Source organism: Nothobranchius furzeri, chromosome 2 (genome assembly GCF_043380555.1).
Source record: "Nothobranchius furzeri strain GRZ-AD chromosome 2, NfurGRZ-RIMD1, whole genome shotgun sequence".
Taxonomy (NCBI): Eukaryota; Metazoa; Chordata; class Actinopteri; order Cyprinodontiformes; family Nothobranchiidae; genus Nothobranchius; species Nothobranchius furzeri.
Window position 1 is genome coordinate 98456157 of NC_091742.1, and position 17231 is coordinate 98473387.

A 17231-nucleotide genomic window follows, 5' to 3' on the forward strand; every position below is an offset into this window, starting at 1 on the left:
CTGTAGGGAGGGGGTCGAGAGAGCAGGTGGTGGGCTTGGATTTACAGATAATATCAGATATTTCGGATGAGGTGGGAAGAAGAAAGGAACAAAATGACTGGCCGGGTGAAAAAATCTCAGGGGGAGGGGAAGAACTTGGAATTAATTGCTGGTGTATGGAAGCAATTTTCTGAATAAAGAAGGTTAATAAAGAGTTACATGAGTCAGCAGAATACAGGTGGGGGGGTAGAGAGTCCGGGGGATGAAAAATATTGCGCATTATTGAGAACAGAGTCCTGGAGTTGCCTTCATTGGAGGAAACCAATCCAGAGTAGAAAGCAGATTTTGTATGTTTAATTGAGTCCAAGTATTGAAGCAGATGAGTTTTGTGCATTTCTTTGTGTATTGCAAGACCAGTTCGTTTATAGAGGCGTTCGAGTTGACGTCCTTTGGCTTTCATCTGTCGGAGTTCAGGGGTAAACCATGGGGCAGAGTTAGTAAAGGAGACGGACAGAGTTTTGACTGGGGCAAGAGAATCCAAGATATTGTGGAGTGTGGAGTTATAATGAGAAACAAGATGGTCAGGAGAAGCAGAACTAGGGATGGATATAGTGTTAATAATAGATGACAGGGTGTCTGGGTTAATGTTTTTGATATTGCGGAATGAGATGTGACGGATAGGCTTAGTTCTTAAAGAGCAGAGGGGGATGTTGAATGACAGAAAAAAGTGATCAGATATATTTACATCATTAGCAGAACAGTTAGATGGGGTTAAACCAGAGCAGCAGATTAAATCAAGAGAGTGACCTTTAATGTGCGTGGGAAAATTAGAATATGTTTGAAAATCGAAGCTGTTGAGGCAGGAGGAGAAGTCTCTGGTGAGGGGGAGGTTCAAGTTGTCCATATGAATATTTATATCACCAAGCAGAATGACATTGGGGGAGAGGGTAGTGAGCTGGGTGAGTAATGAGGAGAAGTCATTTAAAAAGTCACTATTGGGCTTGGGTGGGCGGTAGATCAAGGCTATAACTGTAGGAGTGGGACCGGGTATTTGAAAAACAGAAGATTCCATGGAGCTGAAGGCAGGAGTGGAGACAGGCAGCACCTTCCACTTCTCGCGATAGAGCAGCGCGAGACCGCCCCCGCGACCGGAGCCACGTGGATAGGAAAGGTAAACAAAGCCGGGGGGGGCGGAAGCGTTAAGTTGGGAAAAGTCGTTAAGTTGCTGCCAGGTCTCCGTGAGCCCGATGAAGTCCAGTTTATGGTCGGTGATGAGGTCCTGAATGAGCTGACCCTTGTTTGTGAGAGAGCGGACATTCAGGAGGCCGAAGTTGACGGTATTGTTGTGGTTGAAGGTTGCTGTCTTCGCCAGGCTGGCTAGCGAGCGAAGGTCCGCAGTCCGGCCAGTGTTGAGGCGAGGATGACGAGTTGTGGACCAGTATGAGGTGATTGAGTGAGAGTTATCCAGCTGGAAGTTACGGCGAGACCCACGATGGATGTATCTCCGGCAGGGAGGAAGGACGATCTCCGGGTGGAGCTGTAATGCTACCGGCGGAGGCACAGAGAGATGCCCGCGTAGCAGGAGGAGATCAGCCGCCGTGTACTGGAACAGAGCTGCCCCAGGTTGGAGGAGAAGGGACAGGGCAGACCAGAGGAGGGTCAACCAGATAAATTCGGCAACAATGAAAAAACACAACATAGGTACACCAACAAAACCATACATCACAGTTAGAAAAGCACTTGTACACCCCAAAGACATCAGCAGAACACTAATGTGGAGTCATACTTCAAATCCCACGCAAGCTGTGCAATAAAACACACGTTGGTGAAGCCGGAGGGCAACTCAACACACACACAGGAAAGGAAGGGATGCCACCAGCAGTGGCAACACTCTAAAGAAGGCAGCAGTGATAGTCGAAACATCAGTAAAAACAAGGTAAACATAACACTTTTTCTGTGTTAAAAAAGAACCATAATGCAGCGTAAACATGAAGATTACTGAAAGTGAAAAGCTAGGAGAACATAAGGATAAAGTAACAACATGATAAAACTTAACACAGAGAACAGGATCGTACTGAGTTAATCTAAGAGCAGAGGGGATGAACACAATTGGGAAAAAACTAGAACAGGAGAAGATAATAATAATAATAATAATACATTTTATTTAAAAGCGCCTTTCAGGACACCCAAGGTCACTTTACACAAAACACGTAATAAAATACAATAAAACAATAATAAAACCCAAAGAAGAAAAAACAAAGAGAGAAACATTTCAATAAAATCAGAGGTCGTAGGCAGATTTAAACATGTGTGTTTTGAGTTTTGTTTTGAAAAGGGTAAAACTGTCGATGTTCCTGATGTCTGGGGGAAGTGAGTTCCAGAGTCGAGGAGCAGAGCGGCTGAAAGCTCTGCTCCCCATGGTAGCGAGACGGGCAGAAGGAACCGCAAGATGGATGGAAGAAGAAGATCTGAGTGAACGGGACGGGGTGTGAACACTTATAAGGTCTGAGATATATGGAGGAGAGAGGTTGTGGATTGCTTTGAAGGTATGAAGGAGAATTTTGAAGATGGGCCTGAATTTAACTGGGAGCCAGTGAAGCTGCTGGAGAACCGGGGTGATGTGGCTGAAAGGAAGGGGTTTTGGTGATAATACGGGCTGCTGAATTCTGGACCAGTTGCAGTTTATGAAGGAGTTTGTTGGGGAGACCATAAAGGAGTGAATTGCAATAGTCGATACGGGAGGTGACGAGGCTGTGGACGAGAATGGCGGCAGTGTGAGGGGTCAGTGAGGGGCGGAGACGGTTTATGGAACGTAGATGGAAGTATGCTGACCGAATTAAGTTATTAATGTGAGCTTGAAAAGAAAGTGAGCTGTCGAGAATGACACCCAGACTCTTGACGTGAGGTGAGGGGGAGACTGTGGCGCTGTCAATAGTTAAAGAAAAGCTGTCAGATGTTGAGAGGGTGGAGTTAGTTCCAACTAGAAGAAGTTCAGTTTTATTGCCGTTGAGTTTGAGGAAATTAGAGGTGAACCATGATTTGATTTCCGAGAGGCAGAGTGTAAGGGAAGAGACTCTAAATAAAAAAAAAACTAGAAAACGCAGTGATCAAAGGCACAAAACAGAAGTTAAATAAAACATGAAAATACAAATATTACACAAAAAATAAGAAAGTGAAAACTGATGAGAAGTAAAAACTGAAATAATCAGAGGCTGGGGCTGGCTGGACTGACACGGTAACAAGGGTGTGAGTATGAAAGCTGAAAGATAATAAATAGAGGGACAGAAAACGCAATGATGCATAGGAAAGGGGAGAGACATGGGAGACATAGGACAGAGGACACGAACAATTCCACATTTTTCAGGATCCCATGCTAACCTTTTATTTTATTTTATTTTATTTTATTTTTCATTTTCACTCTCATTTTTTAAATTCTTAATTCTTCATTATATCTTCAAGTTTTTATTATTTTTTATACCTTTTTTATATTTTAATTGTTCTTTTGAAGGGACTCATGCTTTTTTTATTAACCGCTATGTAAAAAATCCTTTCTTGTCCTTTGTGTGCTTCTGTGAAGTCTTTGGATGGACAAGTTCAGTCAACCAGATTCAAGACAGGAGATGTTGGGTAATTTTTACTTTCTCCATTACCCGTTACCTGAAGAGGAGTTCAATTTACACTGTCTCATCAAGAATGGAGATTAGGCGAGGAACAACTCCCTCCGGAGCTGTTTCCAACATCTCCCCCCCTCCCTCTCAGCTCAACAGAGGTTTTTATTGTACAATGGGATGGAGGGCGGGCCTTCCTTGAGTTTCAAAGTTACAGACTCATCTCCTAGGAGACCATATTCCAGAGATAACAGCACAGCAGGCTTACAGAGGAACTACACAGTCAAAATACACACACAACTCCTCAGCTGACCGGTAACTTAATCAACATTCTTCAGAATCAGCTGACCAGGGTAACTCAATCAACACATATTGTTTGGACCTTCATCTTGTCTCAGGAAGTGATCACAGAGGCCATTCTTCACCACTCTAAAATGTGATCAAAGAAGATCGATGACCTTTCGTTTAAACAAATACTTATGTCCTGCAACGTTCTTTAGGCCTCAAAAAGGTACATTAAATACAGAAAATACCTATCAGGAGAGAGACAAGTAGAGCCACTGGACCAGTATATATATGTCGATGGGCCAGCCTGAAAGACTGGCAACCCCCAACACCCAAGCACATTCCATTGGCCATCATCGGTGGCTGGCTGCATTTACAAATGAAAGGCAGCTAACGACCAGTGATTTAATCAATCAATCAATGCTTTATTTATAAAGGCCTTCCGCAACCCTGTCAGGAAGCCCAAAGCGCTGAACATGGTTCAGTTGAAGGTAAATATATTGAATAAATCAAAAATAAAGGCAATTCAAAGTACAAAATACAAATTACAAAATAGGTAAAACATTCTAGTACAGGACAAATGTGTAAAACAATGGATAGAGTGAACCAATGAAAACTGTGAAATAAATTCAACATAAAAGAGGGCCAAAATCAAACATGTTCAGTCATTGATGTCAAACTAAGCAGTCATTTGACAAAGCTCTGGTAGAGCTGTGGGAATCAGAAAATGCTGGGAGTCCTAGTGTTAAGGATTCCAGTTGGATGATTGGAGGATTATTTAGGAGGATTGGAATGACCAAACTGGTTTCAGTGGTGAAGGGTTAAATGAGTGAGTGAACCCACTACCAAGGATGAACTCTGCTAACTTTAAACATCAGCTGCTCTAAATAAGCATGAAGGTCAGAGAGGAGCTCTAGGATGGACACGGATAAAGGAACTGTAATGTAGAGGTAAAGTAGGGCAGGGCCAACGTTAGCAGCTGTCATACGCTCCATCTGACATGTTTGACTGTCATTTAGCTTGTTATGTGACAGGTTAGAGCACAGTCTCATGTTAGAGTTTAGACATGAGAACATTGAGATACCTCACATGCTGATGGTGTCTAAAATATATAATTTTTTTCAAAATAAAGAATAATTTTAATCACAATTGAAACTTACCATTCTAGAAAAACCTCGGCCAATCAATGTGCACGTCCTGTTCTCACTGATTGGATGGAAATCCCACCATCAAACTGTGTGTGTGTGTGTGTGTGTGTGTGTGTGTGTGTGTGTGCTGGCGTGATTTAGCTCTACTTAGATGTAGCCATCCTTACGCTGACAAAAATGTAACTAAGTAACTTTAACTTTGAGTACATTTTATTTACCATACTTTTTACTTTTACTTGTACTTGAGTAAAAAAGTGATCAAAGTATGGGTACTTATACTTAAGTAGGACATTTTAGGACTCTTTCCACCTCTGCTAATAATTAAGGAATATGATAACCCCAATAGAGCTAAATAAAGATAAAACGTCCTAACATTGTAATAAAACGCAACAAGATTTATTACAAGTTCTTATTTGGCGTTTTTCAGGTTCTTTTATGAAATAAACGAAAGCGGGTTTGTTGCAAAACAAGAAAGGATGTTTATTATAGCGATGAGTTTACATTTTCTTTAAAACTCCTCAAGATCTGGCTGTAAACCTGTAAACTTGGGATTCTCACAGTGCTGCCAGGCTTCTCCAGGTGAGCCAGAGCATGATGTAGTAGACAGGTGACTGCAGCTTCTACTCTAACCCCTGGTCGGTAAGCAAACTGCAATGGATCCATCGAAGGCCCCACAATAGACCGAAGGTGTCCCAGGATCAGTCTCCAGTGTCTTCATCAGGTAGTACGTGAGAGCCACCGGCCGGTAGCTACTGAGCTCATTAGCTTTTGGTGTCTTTGGCACTGGAACCACACAGGAGGTCTTCCAGAGCTGTGGTACCACCCTCAGCTTCAGGCTCAGGTTGAAGACATGCTCCATAGCTCCGCTCAGTTCATCTGCGCAGGATTTAAGGAGCCTGGAGCTAATGTCGTCAGGACCAGCAGCTTTTTTAGCTTCGATCTTCATCAGCTCTCTCCTCACCTGGCCTGCTGTAAAGGAGAGGGGTGGGCAGTGGAGCTCTGTACTGGGGAGGGGGCCGAGTCCTGGGGGGTGAATGATGGTCTGAATGGAGGAGTCAGAGGTGTGAAGGGCTGTAGCTGTAGGGGGTCGTCCAGGTGTTGAGTTGTTTGAATGTAGCTGTGTGGGGGAAGGGGTGAGTGCTTGGTCAAACCTATAGACCCTTTAACTACCTACGTCATCAAAAGTTGCGCGTGCAGCCTGGCAACGAGAGTGAATGCTTCTTCATTCACACTCGATACTAAAACAGCGTTTTAAACCCTTTGTTTTGAAGTTCTGAGCACATAAAAATGTCGGGTTGTTGCGTGTATGGATGCCAGAATCGCTTCTCTTCAAGCAGTGGACTGAAACTTTACAGAATTCCGAAGGGAGCACGTCCATTTCAACTAAATCGGAGGCGTCTGTGGCTGCAGGCCATCAAAAGGGTTGATGAAAACTGGACTGAAAACACGATCCGAAATGCTCGAGTCTGTAGCGCCCATTTTATATCAGGTAAGGTAATTATGTACTAAGATTACACCAGAAAGCTGGTTAACGTGTGTTCTATTAAATAAAGTAAGTTGCGTTTGCTGGTTTGCTTTTAAGCAGTCTATTTATTTACAGGCGAGGTGTCATTGGACTCCTCGAGTCCTGATTTTATGCCTTCTGTGTTTACGTACACAAAGCGAAGTCCAAACCCCCATGCAAAGATGGACAGGTAATGTTTACACCTTCCCATCACAGATATATTTATTATTTAGAAATTCTTGCTATTCATGATGTTCAGTGTTATTATATCTTGGCTCTTGACTTGTGTAACTGTTAAGTAATTTAGACCTGTTACATTAAGGCATCAACGGAAAAGGAGAAGGGATGAAACGTCTTGCATGCCATCATTGGCTCACCATGCCGGTAAGGATTTTGTATTTTCTGTTACAAAAAAATATTTGTGTGGACTTGTTGCTGCATTTGCTAACTTTTCATATTTCTGTGTTAAAGCTGAAGAGGACCTCCCTGTTCCAAGGAGGGAATATGATGGCCTACAACAAAGATATGCTGGGCTTCATAAAAACCATGTCATGTCATGTGTGTACATCTCTCCCCTGCAGAGCTGACGGAGGAGTATAAATCAAGGTTCAGCCATCATCAAGCTCTGCAAGAACTGCTAATCACTTATTATTAATCAAATCTGTGTTATTGAGGCAGAGAAACTCACGTTGACCTGCCCAGGCCAATACAACACAGTAGACAAAGCCTATTAGTGCTAACAAACATCTAAAATTTGATACGTTTCTGGTCAGATAAGGCTGATTCTAACAGCTGAATTATCTTCTCAGCTTTAATCAAGTTCTACAGGAGAAGCTAATCAGTCGTTTGAACCAAATCTGTAGTCTTCAAACTGGGAAAAACCTAAAAATGAAAATAATTCAACAGCAATGCTAGCACTAACATGCTAATGCCACAACAATTCACAACAAATAGTCTTGATATGGTTTAAGGTTAAAGCCTTCACTTATCATTAGCTCAAATACACAATGATCCAATATTTAGTTGACTTTACAGGCCGAGTTAGCATTCAAGCTAGCGCTACATTAGCTGATGGCAAACACAGCAAATAATTAGCTGCACTATCACTTCTTATATTTAAATTTCAAACATCTGGTACAGTACTTTATTTACCTGTCCAAATAAAAGTTTGCTAACACAGCTTACGCATTTCGTGAAGCTTTTGAGTCACATCACACCACTGTGCATGGCTCTGTGTACTGAAGCGCGTCCTCGCTGACTGATAGCTCAATCGGATGAATATGTAACTCAATCGATCAATGTGAGAGGCCCGCATAATGATTGATTTAGTTGTAGAGGCTAGGGGAGAAAAAAAATTATGAAAGATTACCTTATAGTCAACTTTAAGAATTTTTGAAAATATTCCAAGTATTTCAATTACGGACTATAGCTTTAATAATGAAATTATTTGGACAAAGATGGCAAGATGTGGAACTGATAGCACTAAGAGACCATCCAAAATGTCTTTGCTTCATTTTTTTCAGTAAGTAACATTATAGTTCAGCTCTTAATTTTGCTGGTTGAATGGGTGGACATGCTGTGCATTCATGTGCATTTAACAAAACATAGGTTGCCGCTGTCAAAAGGAGATTTGGTGATGTGCCCCTCCCTTTAACAGCAGTAGCCCTGCGATCAGGGATCTGCAAATCTGATGCTCCATCCTCCCGAAGGCAGCCCAGCAAGGTGGGTGCCCGGCTTCACCTGTCTCTTGGCCGGGAGCAGTTGCTAGACACAGAGAGGCGCCCGCTCCCGTCTCCTGAGGCAGCTGAGCCATAAACATGACTGCCTGGCCTGGCCTGGCCTGGCCTGACCTTGTCTTGTCTTGTCTAACGTCCAAAAGGGTAAATTTTCTCCTAAATATTGACCAACTTAATGTGACAGTGTGAGCGTCCTGTCACAATATCCCGATTGATCATGCGCCCTGGCTACTTGGCCAAGGGGATGTCCCTTTGGCTGACTGGTTAGAGCGTATGACTCTCACCCGGGAGTCTGGGGATCGAATCCCGCCCGGGCCCTTGTTTCTCCACCTTGCCACATTAATAACCTTTCATCTACAGAAATAAATGCACTTTCTAGTTGACCTTCTAAATCCAGAACATCTTGACAAGCTGTTTTCCTTCAGCCACCATACCTGCTCTCCTGGATAAACTTCCTGGTCTGCTGTGCTCCATCCCAGCTTCAGTTAAAAGAGTGATCATTCATGTGGGATCAAACGATGTCACACGCCGGAAGTCTGTCATCACTCAACACCATTTTAACCATCTCTTTGACATTGTGAAGAGCAGTGGAATGTCTGTTTTCATCTCTGGCCCGATCCCCACAGTTTCTCATGGATATGGACGTTTTAGCCATCTGCTCTCTCTCCACCCCTGGCTTCAGTCTGCTTGCAGGTCCCACAGTTTTGGTTTTATCGATAATTTTAACCTGTTTTGGAACCGTTTCTCCTTTTTCAGGCGAGATGGTATTCACCCTAACTGACATGGCTCAAGCATGCTAACCGCTAACATCCGGTATGCTGTGCAGTCCCATAGATATACATCTATGGTGGATTCCCTTCCACAGACATGACAGTTTACATCCTAGAGATCTTCACTTTCTCAGCCTTTGCTCAAACCTCCACTTCAAATAACATCACTCCCTACAGTCCTCCAACTTCCTGTCGGTAACAAGATGGCGCCTGTGCTTGGCCACTTTTTCAAACTTTTCTCCACTAACCTCCTCTTTTCCACCTTGCTCCTGTCTGCGATCCTCTTCAGTAGTGTCCCTGCTACCATCTCCTATGATTGCCAGACTCCTTTTTCCTTCCGTTCGTTCACGATCGCCCAAGGTGCACCAAGGATGTACCCTCCTGTTTGTTTACCTGAGCGGCGTGCTGGCCCGGAGCCAAATGATTCCTACCAGGATGCCTCCAGCGATGTTTATCCGGTCCCGGGAAAACGTCGGAGGAAAAGAGGTAAACGAGCAGGAATCCAGGTAAGAATAAGACTTCTCTTAAAGCGTTGTTTATCTAGTAAACATCGGCGTGATCTTCTAGCTTCTTGTCCTTTGTTTGGCGACTTGAGCGCCACTTCCGCATTCCCGCCAGCCACGTTGCGACGTGGTTTCTCAGTCCAAGTTTTTTAAGGTCTGTTTATCCTCATTCTTCAGTGGCTTCTCCTCCTGTTCCCTCCATAAGTGGTTTTTATAAACACCGTGGATCTAACCCTGCTAATTTACGTCCACTAACTCCAGCTGTTTCTGTAGTTTCTGATTCCTCCACCTCACCCTCACTCAGGCCCCATGAGATGTCTAAGCTGCAGCTGTTACACCTGTTACCTGTTATTTGACCGAAAGCTTGACCAATAAACTCCTACATCGCAGATTGAAGTGTGCGGATTCTTGATCCAGCACCTTTCCCAGATGAGCGGTGACTCCTTCTAATCATTATGTGATCATTAAAATCATACTGCATTCATGTTTAGATCAACTCTCAAATACCAAATATAATCACAAGTTTCCTTTTGTCTTTTGTTGCATGTTAAAATATACATTTTTTGAACCACCTGTTGCTTGAACTGATATTGAGAACTATCTCACTGAAGTCAAACAGGGTGTGTCTACTGAGACACCGCTGGATTTGTGAAAGTCAACACAGGCTTTCTATTCAAAACCTTCCCCTGTAGATAATGATTTTGCTTCTCAAGCATTTGTGGAATGCATTTTTTCTGTGTGTGGAGTGCTGTCATCTGGACAGAGAAAAAGAGCAACCACATCTCTGGAACAACGGGTTGCCCTTAAATCAACAAAAAGCTCTTAAAAAACAATTATTTATTAAGGGAAATCTAAATTACAAAAACATATCAACTGTGATTGACTATCAGAATATGTGCAAAAAGTATCCAAAACATTGTACCCATGATGGCTTGACTGTTATGTTGCAGTATTGACAGTCCGTTTCAGGGGCAGGTCAGGTTGGCTCTATTCACACATGTATCAGCACAGCATGAAACACACGGACAGTTGAGATCTTTTGAACTGGATTTCTGTTCAAACGTTTAGAACAATTCATGTCATGCTATTTGGATGACCTCAGTTTGTAGGAAAATATGAACGAGTTAACAGCTAGTCTGAGATTCACACAAGCTGTTAACGTGTCCATCTCATAGTGCAGGAGTGTCCTGCATTATTGTGGTTTTAGTGATGTCAGTCAGTTCCATTGTCTTGTCAGAACTGTAGAACCAGCATTTAACTTTTTGTCTCCTGATATTCATATTTAATCTAATTTACTTCAGAGATTGCAAGTTCTGTTGACCTACATACACTTGCTGTTTTGAAAATGCATTCTGCAGCTGGTTTGTATCCTGTTCAGTTCATTTTTTGTTTTTCTGCCTGGAACGTATGGTAGCTCACCTGTTCAAAAAGAATACGGTTTTGAAAACAGTTTTGTAACACACAGCATTTTCTATTATCAGTATCAACAAATAAAAACTAAACTGAAACTAAAAAGTAGATGAAACTAAAACTAAACAGAACAAAAAAAAATTGAAAATAAAGACTAATGAAAAATGCTTAACTATTCAAATATTGGCAAACCAGTTTATGTATATTAAAAAGTAAAATTTCCAGCAAAGAGGAAAAATTTGAATAAACGATTACAAATATCAATGAAAAAAGATTAATTTGTTAACAGACTACATAAAATTTGATTCAAAAAAAGACAAATGTCACAGGTGTCTTTAACAGAGCTTTGGAATTAGCGTATGTGTTCAGTGAGTGGGTGACACATTTTTTTCAGTGCAGTGGTCTCTAGTAGGATTGAATACCTCGTAAATGGTTCTCGGGGGAACAAATATACTGTTGCACCATTTCTCAGACCTAAAATGTTCCCACATATCAGCTGAGCTTCAGACGGTGGGTTTTGGAGTCATATTTCCTGATATGTGGACATCTCGCCCCGGATTGTATAACAGCAATGCAACTCTACCACTGACTTGCAACATGAATATTTTATCTCTCAAAATACACGAGCCTGGAGGACCTCCTGCTGTGAGGTGTAGTTGCTAATGCTGACAGTTAGCTTAAACTAGCCGAGACGTCCACTGCTGATTACCGGATGTTAAAACAACAACAGACTTCCCTGTCGTGAATCAAGATCGTCGAGTCCATGAATGCTAAATCACAGTGTGACATAGATCTGTGACGATTTTCTAATACAGGAGTTTCATCTTCTATTTTCTATCAGAAGCTAATGCAGGAGAAAGGTGTAGGAGACTATTTTCATGTTCAGCCTGCATGAAAAACTCAGAGTGATCAATTGTAATAAAAAAAAATATATATTTTTTTAGTCTGTCAACCACACCTTAAACTTAGGGATTAAAGATAAACAGAGTCCACAATTAGACATAAAAAGCAATTTTGCCTTTTTTTAAATACTTTTTCCATCAACGCTCATCCTAAAGATATTTCTGTACATGTGTCACACCGGGCTAGTTTATGCCTAAGGTATATGTGATTAAATGTAGTCAAAATCTCAATTCTTCTCAACTTTAAGAAGAAGAAAAAACATACATTTTAATGTATACAAACTCGTGTGAATTTTTACACGAGAAGTTAAAGAAAATATCTGGCTGAATCTCATACAGACCAAACTTGGAAAATACTTTTCACTTGTGTTGTGTTCTCATGTGTTTAGTCAAGTCACTACTGTCAGTATAACATTTACCACAAGTGTTACATGGATATGGTTTCTCACCTGTGTGAGTTCTCATGTGTTTAGTCAAGATATTACTGGCAGTAAAACATTTACCACAAGTTTTACATGAATATGGCTTCTCACCTGTGTGAGTTCTCATGTGTTTAGTCAAGATATTACTGGCAGTAAAACATTTACCACAAGTTTTACATGGATATGGCTTCTCACCTGTGTGAGTTCTCATGTGATAAAACAAGTTACTACTGGCAGTAAAACATTTACCACAAGTGTTACATGGATATGGCTTCTCACCTGTGTGAGTTCTCATGTGTTTAGTCAAGATATTACTGGCAGTAAAACATTTACCACAAGTTTTACATGAATATGGCTTCTCACCTGTGTGAGTTCTCATGTGTTTAGTCAAGATATTACTGGCAGTAAAACATTTACCACAAGTTTTACATGGATATGGCTTCTCACCTGTGTGAGTTCTCATGTGATACATCAAGCCACTACTGGCAGTAAAACATTTACCACAAGTTTTACATGGATATGGCTTCTCACCTGTGTGAGTTCTCATGTGTGTAGTCAAGTTACTACTGGCAGTAAAACATTTACCACAAGTGTTACATGGATATGGCTTCTCACCTGTGTGAGTTCTCATGTGTTTAGTCAAGTTACTACTGCCACTGAAATGTTTACCACAAGTTTTACATGGATATGGCTTCTCACCTGTGTGAGTTCTCATGTGACGATATAAAAAACACTTGTGACTGAAAGATTTTTCACAGAGCTTACAATAAAATGGACTCTCACCTATGTGAGCCCTCTTGTGCTTTTTTAGTGTCTGAACATCTACATTGTCTCTGTGTTCTTCGCTTCGCAGACGTCTTTTATTACGTGTCAGTTCTTCATTGGTGTTTGATTCTGAGTTTTCTTTCTTGCATCCACCCTGATCTTGGTTCTCTGCTTCCGTAGAATTCTGACTCAAGGGTTGGTTCATGTTGGGTTCTGGATCATGGCAGTCTGTTTCGTTAGAAGGAGAAGTCTCTACGAAGGTTATATGTTTTTGCTTCAAGAGGAACTGCCCTTCATGCTGATGGATAAAGAGTTCTGGCTGGTCCTCTGTGATCAGTGGATGTTCTGGTTCCTCCTGGTCCAAATTGGAGATTGACTCTTGGTCAGAGAGCTGCTGGTCAGTCAGAACCTCTTCTTTTTCCCAGATATGATGCTGTGGAAGTTCTGGACAGGTAAAAAGAAAAATGTTGAGTAATGTGGCAATTAATCATGTTCCAATGAAGGCAGGAAGTTCAGGGCTCTAGAATGGGATGATTCTGGTCACAAATGTGACTCCATTTCTCAATGGTGCACTTAAATATCTACACTCAGGTTGCACCAGATGAATAGTTAGAGAGATGCTGGTCTGTCAGAACCTTCTACTGTGGAAGCTCTGGACAGGTTAAAATAAAACTGGAAAACTTTGAGTGAAGTAACAATTACAAAAGGAATATATATATTAGGGCTGAAACGATTCCTCGAGTACCTCGAATAATTCGAGTACAAAAAATCCTCGAGTCAAATTCTCTGCCTCGAGGATTCGTTTAATTCATATTTAATTAATTCATGGCTTTGCAGTCGCCCGTGGTCATGTTTCACCCGGACTGAAATAAGTGACGCACATGCCCACTGGACTGAAACGCACACGCGAGTAGGGAATGTAACTTAACTTTCTCTTAAGCTATGGCAGACAACGTGGACCCCGGTGGAGTGCGAAAAAGACAGAAAATGTCAAGACGTGAGACCATTTTTCACGTCGTAAGGTGGAAAACGTAGTCCAGTGAAAATACTGTAAAATGGATTTAGCCTACCACAACACCACATCCTCCGTGCTGCAGCACCTGTAAATGTCACTTCTGCAAGCGGACTCGGAGCCTCTACAAGATAATGCATTTTAGCCTGTATTGCTATATATTCTGCGGACTCTGTGCGACTTTTTCATTTGTAGCACTCAAGTTTCAGCTCACACCGTACGTCTGGTAGCAACACGTTAGACTTAAAATGTGCTAAAAAAATAGCATTTTTACACAAAACGTCGGACTTTTACTGTGTTGTTATTGATATTTGTTGTCCCTCGGGATTGCTGCAGGAGGACTGGTATTTATGAGAGGAAAACGAAAGAAAGTAAATAAATGTTTTGTGATCAGTATAATTTGACAAAAGCACGGCAAACATGCTTTCTCGACAATCCTTGTTATTGTGTGAGAAAAAAAGTGTAGAAATTAAAACGGACGTGTGTTAATAGGGAAACAGCCGGCGAGCTGTTTGCGCATGCGCCGTGAGCGGTTCTGGTTCTGTTTGGGCCGCAGCCGCCCGCAGCGCTACTTCAACAGTTATCCTCTGGCTTGCAGGCTAGCAGATTCTCGCACGAGGGGAAAATCGGCTCAGGGTTGTGTACTTATTTTTTGCACAGGCATTTGTTTACTGTGAAGCAAAGTTGAAGTGCTGAAGTTTTGCAAACTAATTTTGAATAAAACTTGAAGAATAACTGGCAACTGCTTGCTCATTTTAAGAGGTCTTTCATAATTATAACATGCTATATGATATAATGGTTTACAAACACAAAAGGGTAATTTATTAGAGTACTCGAATAATCGAAAAAAATATTCGATAGAGTACTCGATTACAAAAATATTCGATAGCTGCAGCCCTAATATATATATACACACAGGGCGTGGGAGGAGTTTGGTGAGGCCATGGAGAAAGACTATCGATCGGCTCCAAAGACGTTCTGGCAAACTGTCCGGCGCCTCAGGAGAGGAAGGCAGCAACTCGCTCACACTGTTTACAGTGGGGATGGGGAGCTGCTGACGTCAACTGGGGCTATAGTCGGACGGTGGAAGGAATATTTTGAGGAGCTCCTCAATCCCACCAATGCGCATTCCGAGGAGGAACCAGAGCTGGGAGGCCTGGGGATGGACTGTCCGATCTCGGGGGCAGAAGTTGCTGAGGTAGTCAAACAACTACACAGCGGCGGAGCCCCGGGGGCGGATGAGGTTCGTCCTGGGTATCTCAAGGCTATGGATGTTGTAGGGCTGTCATGGTTGACACGTCTCTACAACATTGCGTGGTCATCGGGGGCAGTTCCTAGGGAGTGGCAGACCGGGGTGGTGGTCCCCATCTTTAAGAAGGGTGACCTGAGGGTGTGTTCCAACTATAGGGGGATCACACTCCTCAGCCTCCCTGGAAAGGTCTACTCCAAGGTACTGGAGAGGAGGGTCCGATCGATAGTTGAATCTCAGATAGAGGAGGAGCAATGTGGTTTTCGTCCTGGCCGTGGAACTGTGGACCAGCTCTATACCCTTGCAAGGGTGATGGAGGGGGCATGGGAGTTTGCCCAACCAATCCACATGTGCTTTGTGGATTTGGAGAAGGCTTATGACCGTGTCCCCAGGGGCACCCTGTGGGGGACGCTCCAGGAGTATGGGGTGGGTGGCTCTCTGTTAAGGGCCATTCAGTCCCTTTACCAGAGGAGCGTGAGTTTGGTCCGCATAGCCGGTAGTAAGTCGGACCTGTTCCCAGTGAGGGTTGGACTCCGCCAGGGCTGCCCTTTGTCACCGGTTCTGTTCAACACTTTTATGGACAGAATTTCTAGACGCAGCCGTGGTGTGGAGTGTGTCGAGTTTGGTGGCAGGAGAATCTCGTCTCTGCTTTTTGCGGATGATGTGGTCCTCCTAGCTTCATCCAGCTCTGACCTTCAGCTCTTGCTGGGTAGGTTCGCGGCCGAATGTGAAGCGGCTGGGATGAGGATCAGCACCTCCAAATCTGAGACCATGGTTCTCGACCGGAAAAGGGTGGCTTGCCACCTCCGGTTCGGGGGAGAGGTCCTACCTCAAGTGGAGGAGTTTAAGTATCTCGGGGTCTTGTTCACGAGTGAGGGTAGGAGGGATCGGGAGATCGACAGGCGGATTGGTTCGGCGTCTGCAGTGATGCAGACGCTGAGCCGATCTGTCGTGGGGAAGAGGGAGCTGAGCCAGAAAGCCAGGCTCTCGATTTACCGGTCGATCTACGTCCCAATCCTCACCTATGGTCATGAGCTTTGGGTAATGACCGAAAGAACGAGATCGCGGATACAAGCGGCTAAAATGAGTTTCCTCCGTAGGGTGGCCGGGCTCAGCCTTAGAGATAGGGTGAGGAGCTCGGACATTCGGGAGGGACTCGGAGTAGAACCGCTGCTCCTCCGGATCGAAAGGAGCCAGTTGAGGTGGTTTGGGCATCTGGTCAGGATGCCTCCTGGACGCCTCCCCGGGGAGGTGTTTCGGGCATGTCCTGCCGGCAGAAGGCCCCCGGGTCGACCCAGGACACGTTGGAGAGGTTACATCTCCAATCTGGTCCGGGAACGCCTTGGGGTCCTGCCGGAGGAGCTGGTGGACAAGGCCGGGGAGAGGACGGCCTGGAGCTCCCTAGTTGGGATGCTGCCCCCGCGACCCGGACCCGGATAAGCGGAGGAAGACGAGACGAGACGAGACATATATATATACTATATATATATACTATATATACACCACTAAGTTGTAATCATCTGATGCATCTAAAATGCATCTCAATAATTCAAATTTTTATCTTAATTACGATCTGGGTTTTAAATGATCATTAAAACTGACTGAGCCGATTGTTAGCTCCTCCCTCATGCTTACTCTTGCGCTGCTCTGAGTGGCAAATCAAGCGCAGCTCTCACAGCTCCAACCACTTTCCATTTTAGTGCGAGCTGCAAACACGTCTCAAACAAGTGAGAAGACTTGAGGAATACTTGCCAGAAGTTCTTTTGAGGAGAGGATAATGGATGCAAAATGAAAGATGTTCGTGGAAAATAGTTAAAACGAATTCGGTGATGTAGAAACATCACGGGTTCGAGGAGTCAGACCTGGATCAAGTAACAATGGTGTGTAAACATTGCTACGCTGTTGTAGCTGCACCACAGAGCAAAATTACAAATGTAG

The 17231-nt window shown here is 43.3% G+C and overlaps 2 protein-coding genes across 4 annotated transcripts in view; one reads left to right on the top strand and one right to left on the bottom strand.

The window, feature by feature from the left end:
* The window catches only part of LOC129162178 (oocyte zinc finger protein XlCOF6), an 849318-nt gene that overhangs the window by 294555 nt on the left and 537532 nt on the right, over window positions 1–17231 (top strand). The gene's annotated exons all lie outside the window — the stretch shown is intronic.
* The window catches only part of LOC129161859 (zinc finger protein 135), a 185754-nt gene that overhangs the window by 143632 nt on the left and 24891 nt on the right, over window positions 1–17231 (bottom strand). The window contains exon 3 of one of the 3 annotated variants that reach the window (XM_070548411.1): window positions 10356–13476. The exons of the other annotated variants lie outside the window; for them this stretch is intronic. Coding sequence (XP_070404512.1) covers window positions 12206–13476 — 1271 coding nt within the window. The 3' untranslated portion in view covers window positions 10356–12205. Of the gene's footprint in view, window positions 1–10355; window positions 13477–17231 lie in introns of those variants that run through there. 3 annotated transcript variants of the gene reach the window in all.